The sequence below is a fragment of the Hetaerina americana genome, unplaced genomic scaffold, assembly GCF_022747635.1.
Source record: "Hetaerina americana unplaced genomic scaffold, ioHetAmer1.1.p SCAF_98, whole genome shotgun sequence".
NCBI lineage: Eukaryota > Metazoa > Arthropoda > Insecta > Odonata > Calopterygidae > Hetaerina > Hetaerina americana.
In genome coordinates, this window is record NW_027287627.1 from 597,804 (window position 1) to 607,198 (window position 9,395).

At 34.6% G+C, this 9,395-nt stretch overlaps 1 protein-coding gene across 1 annotated transcript; it reads right to left on the reverse strand.

The window, feature by feature from the left end:
* Positions 1–2,503: 2,503 nt before the first annotated feature.
* Positions 2,504–6,846, reverse strand: LOC139699915 (zinc finger protein 665-like). The gene is made up of 3 exons (XM_071598328.1): positions 6,750–6,846; positions 3,683–3,734; positions 2,504–3,586 (listed from the first exon to the last, which is right to left on the reverse strand). The coding sequence occupies exons 1-3, from the start codon at positions 6,844–6,846 to the stop codon at positions 2,584–2,586; spliced, it is 1,152 nt and encodes a 383-aa protein (XP_071454429.1). The 3' UTR covers positions 2,504–2,583.
* Positions 6,847–9,395: the final 2,549 nt, after the last annotated feature.

Consider the following 9,395-nt stretch of genomic DNA (forward strand, 5'->3'; position numbering starts at 1 on the left):
CAGAGAACCGAGCAATGCAATTGCAGTATTCTAAATGGTTCGTCCGGAAAATAAGTGTACTGAGCTCAGGAAAAAAAAATATATTACACTTTTACATATCTTAAGCTAATATTCCTCAAAATAGGACACTTGTGAGTTGATACACTTGTTCCAGCGGCGTTCCCATTCCTGGAACGCTCCCGCGAAGGCATCATCGGGAACCTCTCAAAGACAAGTCGTCATGGCTTCTTTGACGGCGTCCAAAGTCCCGTATCTCGTTCCTTTCAAACTCCTCTCAAAGATCCACGTCTCGTCACCCGAAACAACATTCTCTAAAAATTGTGGATCATTTTTGCAGTGATCCGCAAGTTGTGTTGCGATTTCCAAACGATTGAGTCTTTGATCATCACTGAGCAATTTCGGCACGAACTTTGCACAAATTTTTTGCATCTGTAATTGCTCCCTAATAATCTTGTGGACTATTGTTTTTGGCACATTACACTGCTCTGCTATCATCCGGACACTAAGACGATGATCAGAGTTCAGTACATTGCGAACTTTTTGCACATTTTCGTCGGTGAGTGTCGTTGATGGGCATCCAGGCCATGGTTCGTCGTCGACCTCTTCTCTGCCATCCACGAACATCTTGTGCCTCCAAAAGATCAGGTATCTGGACTTGGCTGACTCACCGTAAGCCTGGTTAATCATACTGACAGTTTTGGTAGACGATTTCCCAAGCTTTACCGCAAATTTGATGGAATAATGCTGCTCCTAAAACTTCGACATTGCGTTCCGTGACGTGGGTCGAGCGTGGACGTACGTGTTAACAGAGCTCCTCACTACACCACAGCCCAGAGCCGACTGCCTTTTTCAGCGTCGCTTGCCAACATACCCCCTATAATCGCAGCCCGCCAGAGTGGTGCTGGGCATGCCTGGAGCGGCAGTGAAAAATCGGTACACTTATTTTCCGGAAAAACCCTGTATTCTTGACATACAACATAACTTATGTGGATATACCTTAAGTTCTTCCAAACTAAATGCAGTGTGATTAAAGATGGATTCCAGCTAAGTGCAAAACATTTTTTTAGCAATATTTCAACTGATTCAAGAGGAAGCCAATCTATTTTGTGCTATAATTTAACATCATGAATGAGGTATTGGTCCACCACAAAATGCATTGAAACAGCAGATAAAGAGAAAACATATACAGGGTCATACCCAAAAGTGGTAGGGCTGATTTTTTTACAAGAATTTTAGAAGAATTTTTACAAGAATTGATGATATACTTACATTGACTGAATAATCTTCAAAATATGCTCCTTAAGCTGCTACACACTCAGTATATTGTTGCTCGCATTCCCTGTACACTTGCTGGAAATTTTCTTTCGGGATGCCATTGATGACCCTCGTCAAGGCCTCTTTAACGGCCTTTATTGAGTCAAAATGTTTTCACTTGAGCTGTCTTTCATCAGGAAGAAGTCCAGTGGTGCCAGATCAGGAGAATGGGGCGGGTGCAGCAACATGGCAATGCCGTATTTGGCCAGGAGCTGTCTGATGTGAAGCACACCATGGTATGGCGTGCTCAGAATATTTGGCACCATCTTGGCGCACACCTTGCACATGGCCAAATCCAGTGAAATAATGCATTGGATGTTGGATGCAGACAGACCCAACTGGTCTGCAATTTCTTCACTGGTTAAGCATTGGTCTGTGTTCAGCAATGTCCTCACTCTGTCCACATTCTTGATCATATCGAGGGCCTCAGTTGCCGTCCAACTGAGTTTTGCACAAAACTTCACAGAATTACGTTGCTCTAAATTCAGATTCATTTTGTTATTCGACGTGGACAAAAAACTTGCTTCACTAAAAATGGTGTCCTCACTCAACAACAGCCCACATGCAACTGATGTTGGTGTCAGTCTGTTGCTAAAGGAAATTGAAAGCAGGTAAATTTCCAGGCAAAAGGCATGAGACATGAATGTTTTGCCTTGTACAAACTGAACTTAGTAGATAGTACAGAAATGAACTTATTAATAACAATCCTAGCATGATTGATGGACATGGGTGATATTGTTTACTCATGGCCATGGAAGCCTTATAATTGATTAATTTCTAGGAGAACCAAAATTTCTAAAATTATAATAATAACAAAATATATAATAATATATTACAATATTATATAATAATATATATAATTATTATATATAAATAATAATCTTAAAAAAAGGTATCTTTGTTTAAGTTAATGCTGAAATAGAAGATTATGATGTAAAAAATTTTTAATTTTAATTCTTACAGGATGAAATTGTTTCTGTTTAGATTAATGTTATCATGATATACATAATTATGCAGAGATTTTACACTATCAATTATTTTTTATTTAAAGAAAATAAATAAAACAGGAAAATAATGTCACTTTGTTAAAAAGTTGTAATTAATGTTTTACAATGGTTTCTTAAGAGTGTAAGGGAATATTTGGGAAGAGTTAAGGAATAACAAATAATCTTCATCATTCTAATGCACTTCAATTCAATTTTTGTTGCCTTTGCACTCCTCTGTTAATAATGCTCCAGGTAATAAATGATATATCTTACATTTTTATCATCATGTTGCAGAGTGTCTTGTTATGTGCTTCTTTAATTGACCTCTCGTAGCAAATGCTTTCAAACAAAGGTCACACTTGTGTGGCTTTTCACCTGTGTGTGTCATTATGTGTGACTTTAGATTACTACTTTGATAGAATGCTTTTGAACAGATGTTGCACTTGTGCCGCTTTTCACCAGAGTGTGTCATCAAATGTGCCTTCAGATAACAACTCAGGCTGAATGCTTTTGAACAGATGTTGCACTTGTGAGGCCTTTCGTCAGTGTGTGTCACCAGGTGTGACATTAGATGACTGTGCCGTTTGAATGCTTTTGAACATACCCGGCACTTGTGTGGTGTTTCATCAGTGTGGGCAATCATGTGAGACTTTAGATTATTACTTTGAGAAAATGCTTTTGAACAGATGTTGCACTTGTATGGCTTTTCATCAGAGTGTGTCATCAAATGTGCCTTTAGATTACAACTAAGAGTGAATGCTTTAGAACAGATGTTGCACTTATGCGGCCTTTGATCAGTGTGTGTCATCAGATGTGCCTTTAGATTACACCTAAGAGTGAATGCTTTTGAACAGTTGTTGCACTTATGCGGCCTTTCACCAGTATGTGTCCTCAGGTGTGACCTTAGATGACTATGGCGTTTGAATGCTTTCGAACAAACCCGGCACTTGTGTGGTATTTCATCAGTGTGGGCAATCATGTGAGACTTTAGATTACTACTTTGAGTGAATGCTTTTGAACAGATGTCACACTTGTGCAACCTTTCACTAGTGTGTGTCAACAAATGATCCTTTAGAGCATTTTTATAAGCAAATGCCTTCAAACATAATGCACATTGAAATGGCCTTTCTGCAGTATGTGTTGACATATGAATTTTGAGTTTACTTAAATGTAGAAAGGTTTTGGAGCAGAATTCACATTTGTGCTTCATCTTAAGATCATGCACCAATTTGATATGGCTTGCAACGTCATTTTTTCTCTTAAACACCTCCAAACAAACATCACATCTGAATAGCATCACCTTGTTAAGGTGGACATGCATTACATGATCCTTGAGAAGGTCCCTTTGTTCAAATACCTTGTAGCATATTTCACACACATACTGTTGAGAGGCTGAAGCTTCTTCCTTTACACTATCTTGTGTTTGGTGATTATCTGAAAGATTTGAAGAATAAGGTAAAGTAGATATTTATGAAAAAGTTAATACCTCTAATGAAAGAATTATTTTCACCAGTTTGGATTAACTCATTGATGTAAATAAATAATTATTAGTATGCATGTTCACATTCAATAATGTGTGTACATGAATGTATACAATCACAAGGAACAAAGTATATGTCATCACCTAATGCTGACCTGAATTCAGCCTTCTTGCAGTTTTTGTTTAACCTTTATCAATGTATAAGTGCTTTTCTCTCAAGTCTTTTTGAGTCTTAGAAATCTAAAGAAGTTACAGGGGGCTAAATCCAGTGAGTGCAGGGGGGTGGACAATTGATGTCATGCTGTTATTTTTCAAAAAAACTGCATCACAAGGAGAAGGGTAGGAGCCTAATTTGGCTGCAATAAGGTATGCAAATCTTTCTTTTCATATGCAAATCCTCAGAAAAAATCCTCTGAAAAGAAATGCAAGGACACTCCAGACATCTCACAGAGTTACTTGTTTCTGTGATGATCTTCACCAATGAGTGCATTAATTTTGTCAACAGCTGTTGATGTTGAAGGGTGGCCTGAATGGGGTTGGTCTTTAATTGAATTGGTTTTCAAAAGTATAAACCACTCATAGACTCTGGTTTTCGTTAAAACAGATTTTGCATAACAGGTCTTGAGCATTACAAATTTTTCCGCTGCAAATTCAACTAAGAGGAAATAAAATTTTACTGCAGTGTGTTGCTCTGGAGAATCCACCATCATGTTTTGTTGCCAAAATGAAAAAAAAATGATCCATTGAAACAGCTTTTATTAACTACTGCAGCCCAATTTCTGTTACTTTCGTGTCCTCCTTTGTGTATCTGCAAAATTTTACCTCTTTTGTTATTATGTCAATTGGTTATTTCAACCAGCATGCTTAATCAATGAGCACCTTATCTTTTGTAAGTACATTAAGTATGTACCAAAAGTCACTCACAGCATCTTCAATATATGCCCAATAAACGAGGGATACAAACTATTTTATTTTGCTAGGTTTTATTCTATTGTTTGGATTAAAACTGCTTTTGTTGTGCAAACAAAAAGGAATATAACATAGACTTGCAGTAAAATGAACTCAGTTTTTTATTGCAAATAAACAAACGATAAAGGAAATTATCTAAAAAAAGGGTTTATAATTGTCTTACATGACTGTTCCACATGGGTTTATTTAGTGTTACCCTAGCAATACAAGTATTTTTAAATAATGACTTCAAGAAGGAACAAGAACATTTCTTAAGCATTTAAAATAAAATTAGCATTCAGGGAGGGATATATATCATTTAAGGAATGATATATTTTTTCCACGAAAAGATTGTTAATCATCAGGGAAATTTTATACTGCTGCTTTTAACATAATGCGTAGGATTGGGACTAGGAAAGTGAGAGTATACAGCAATAAACATTAAGTTGTGCAATTAATTTGTTATAATTTTTAGACATTTTTTTGGGTTTCCAGATGATTTTATTATTTCAATAATTGTGTTGATAACAAATTGTACATTTTTCTTGGCTAAATTATATGAATAACTGAATTATTTTATAGCAAATTATTTTTGCAGCTCATTTTAATGTATTATAATTTACTCTTTATGCATTTTTTAAAGAATTTTATAAATGAAAATTCTTTTTAGTTTCATTGAAGAAAATAATCAAATTTTAACACCAAATTTTTGCAGCATAAAAAGGTGCTGAATATGACTTAACTTATCTTGATAACTTATTGACAAGATCAATTGTGAGGCAGTGCTTTGAAATGACCTTGTTAAATTCAATTATTCCAAAAAATCCATTTTCTTTACTTTTGATTTGGTTACATTAAATGACTTTTTTACACTTTTAACGACTGAAAATAAAAAAAATATCAACTTTTTGCAAAATTTTATCAAGTTTACCAAGCCAATTAGGTATTTTGCCATACCAACATATCCCAGGAGAACCTTAGGGTAAATGTAAAATTAGAAGGCACTGACCTAACTCTCATCTTGGGACTAGGTTTTGGTGGCATTCAGATGGCAAACTTTCATTCTCAGGATGTCATCATGTATGTTATTTTTCTGACAACAGTTTAATCCGTGTCAACAAGGGTCTTCAGGTCGAAGTTAACCAGTTCAGGGCACTTACCATGTAGATGCTTGTTGAAACACAGGCAACCCTGTTCTCAGAAAACCACCTACATATGGCATCCCCAGAATGAAGGATGTAACTCTCATCTTAATGTTTCATTAAATCCATTGTGTAGATATCAAAATTAGTACATAATATTTGGCCTGTTAATTTGTCAAAAAGGTACATACATCTAACAAGTGCTTTGATAAGCAATTCGAGGTTTATTCCCACGGAAACTGAATGAATTAGTACAGCAGGAAACTAATATTAGGAACGAAAGTATGGGGAAATTAGAAAAAAACAAATAAATCCTTTCCTGTTGCTTCAAACAAAAGCAGTTAATACATAAATAAAAAATAATAAACATGGAAAATGAAAGAAAATAGTCTAACTGTAAATAATGGACATGTAAAAAAATAAATGAATGGCATTGATACTTTTCACATGATGTTTAGATCCTACTTTGGATAAAAAAAGATATTGAAAGGGAACATGGTTGTTTTTAGTAATTTCATTTATAGTTCGTCACTGATATAGCCTAAAATCAGCATAAAAAATCAGCATAATCGAGTAAAACAAAAGAAGAGACTTGAAAACACAGCATGATTAATATAAGATCTAGTCTGAGTAGCTAAATAAATAATATTAAATATATTAATAAATAATTGCAAAAAAGGATGATAATATTATCATATTTTTTGGCAATAAATCATACTATTTTAAATGGCCATTCAGTTATTTTTAAAACAATTTTAAAAAGTTAACTTAGTTTTTCAACAAAAAATTAGAAGTACTGCAAGGGTTAATCACCAATAGTTGTATTACACCAGAAAGTAGCAAAAGTGAAGTGTCAGCACAGCCATTAGCTGTCCTTACCTTGTTCCTGCAACACCTCCTCTTCCAGTCTTACTTGCATCTGAGGAATATCAGCATCACACTCTTCCTTAATGTCAACTTCTTCCTGACAGGGCATATTTATTTCTGCATCTTCCAAATTATCCTGCAAGATCAAAAAAAAAACAACAGATTTTTAGGATACCCATGAAAAATGTTTTTAAAACATGTTATTTTTAAATAAAGATAAAAAATTGTTAACTTGTACGCATTATATCAATATAATAAATAATATTTTAGCTGATAGCTCTTGAAAAAAAAAAATTTTTTTCTTCAAACAATTTACTTGCATTGGTTAGGATAAAAGGATTGATGTATGCAGAGAGTATGAAATACTTGTTGTGAAGTTGTCAGCCTGTTCAGTTGAGAAACACACTGCATATGACTACACAGTGAAAAACACTACAAACCTCTAGCTTTAAAAAAATAAAATGTGTTGAACAGAAATGCCTCTTGAGACTTGGCCTCAGCCATATTGAAGAGATATTAAGAACCCATCAACTAAGGCTGTACACTTTGCGAACTAGTGCTAACTTCATATGCATTATAATTATGTTTAGGTAATTACCAGTTAAGGTAGGTTATGGATGGACATAACTACCAAAAAAATCTTTTGTGACTGCTAAGAAAAAAAAAACCACCGGCACACTTCACATTAAGTCCCCGTTCATCTCTGAGTACTTCTTCTCATTTACCCAATCCAAAATTCTTTTCTTGTTCATGCCCTATCCTAATTTAACTAACATTCTCTCCTCTATTCGTTTAGCCTCCCACTGCCAGACAATATGACTTTCCTCCAATTTTTCCTGCCTTCATAGGATTTCTCGTACAAACCCATACCCTTGCCCAAAATGCCTAGCACTTCCTGATTTGTTTTCTTTCTGGTCAACTGCCTTTTCTCTATTCTTTTATATACCCTCATTTCAAAAGCCACCAATACTTTTCTGTTAATGTCCCATATCAATTTTAAACAAGTCTTTTCTCTATATCTTTACTCCATGTCCCTGTCATCAAATCCTACCTTTTTAATGCCTTATTTCTTAGTGCAGGTTTTCTTCTTACCTCACTGCTGCATTGACAGTATTGTTGCTGAACAACTTGATGTGAAAATGCTATAGTTTTTGCCCTCCTTTTCCAATGCCTTGCATTTACTTTTCTTGAAAATTGCACAATATATTTCATTATTATTGATTCTTATTCCATATTTATCACATAATGGACAACCCAGCCTTACATCTCATCTGAGCACTGCCCACCAGACCATCTGTCCTTAACTTACACCTTCCTAGTCTGAGATATGTACAGGTTAATGACTAGCCTCCTGTCCATCCTATCTATTCTTATATTTCACATTTAACTCACTAGTTCAACCCAATTCACTCTATCAAATGAGCTTTTGAAATCATCAAAACTGATAGGTACATAGTGATTGTAATCTAAATTCCTCTCGATTAATGTTCTGATTACTTCAGAAGCATTAGGCATGTCTCTCCCATTCCTGAACCCAGACTAAAAATACCCTAAGTAATTATTTGCTCGACACTATCTTTTTATCGACAATACAAAGAACCACTTCAGATGTGCAGTATTTCAAACTTATTGTTCTGTAGTTTTGACATAATGTGACCTTTACCTTATTTGGAAAGGAAATAAAACTTATCACATAACGTTTTCCTGCCAGATTCCTTCCGCAAAGCTTCTATGAATTAGTCCATATACTTTTCCTCCCATATTTTCCAAACCTTTTGGTAATACTGCGAACATATTCTTTACCCCTACTGCCTTATTTAACTTAATCTGCTTTAAAGCCCTTTCTATGTCATCATCGGATATACCTGGACCTAATCTTAATTCCTCACTCTAGTCTTACTTTTTTATGTTTAAACTTGTTTACCTAAGTTCTTAACTGTTCAGTTTTTTGATATTCTATCCATGTTTCTTGGATATTTTCTTTGTCTGATCTTTCTTTATCTGAGTCAAGTTCTAACACTGTGTTACCATGTTGGCCTAAGTGCTTTAACAGACAGTTTTTCACATTATTTCTTTCAATTGTCTTGGATCTGTCCTATGTCAGCTATAAACTTACTCAACATATCTATAATTGTTACAATAGATCTTTTCTACTTACTTTCTGATAATGATTTAACCTTGCTAAATCATACTCTAATTTTGCCCTTCTTCTACAGACTTACCATATCCTTAATCCTGAGAACCGTCATTTTATATGCTAACAAAAATTTAGAGAACCAATAACATCCAAATATAATGGAAAGAGTCAACCCCAGCCATACTCTTATTAATGGGCAAAGGATGGGTGAGGGAAATTGGGGAAGATATAAGCAAATATATCAATAAAAATTATAAAAATAAATAAATACCTGAAAATAAAACCAATCATAAAGATAATAAAAAAACTAAAATTAATTAAATACCACAAATGGTTAGAACGATGAAATGGAAGACTGCAAATAAATCATTTACTATCTAGCTTTGACAATAAAGCATTGACCTTTGCTAGTCTCAGGCACTCAAACATAAGTAATACAACTAAATTTAGTATAATAATAAATGAAAAAGGTTCACGCACTCTTTAACTTGGTTATACCATGCAGAATTGATCCTTGCTTC

Excerpts from the sequence above, each read along its gene's own strand:
- LOC139699915 (XM_071598328.1), bottom strand. The coding sequence starts at position 6,846 with ATGCCCTGTCAGGAAGAAGTTGACATTAAGGAAGAGTGTGATGCTGAT. Across the intron at positions 3,735-6,749 it reads GGAGGTGTTGCAGGAACAAG|ATAATCACCAAACACAAGAT; the intron begins GTAAGGACAGCT and ends CAAATCTTTCAG. Across the intron at positions 3,587-3,682 it reads GAAGCTTCAGCCTCTCAACA|ATGTGATGTTTGTTTGGAGG; the intron begins GTATGTGTGTGA and ends GATGCTATTCAG.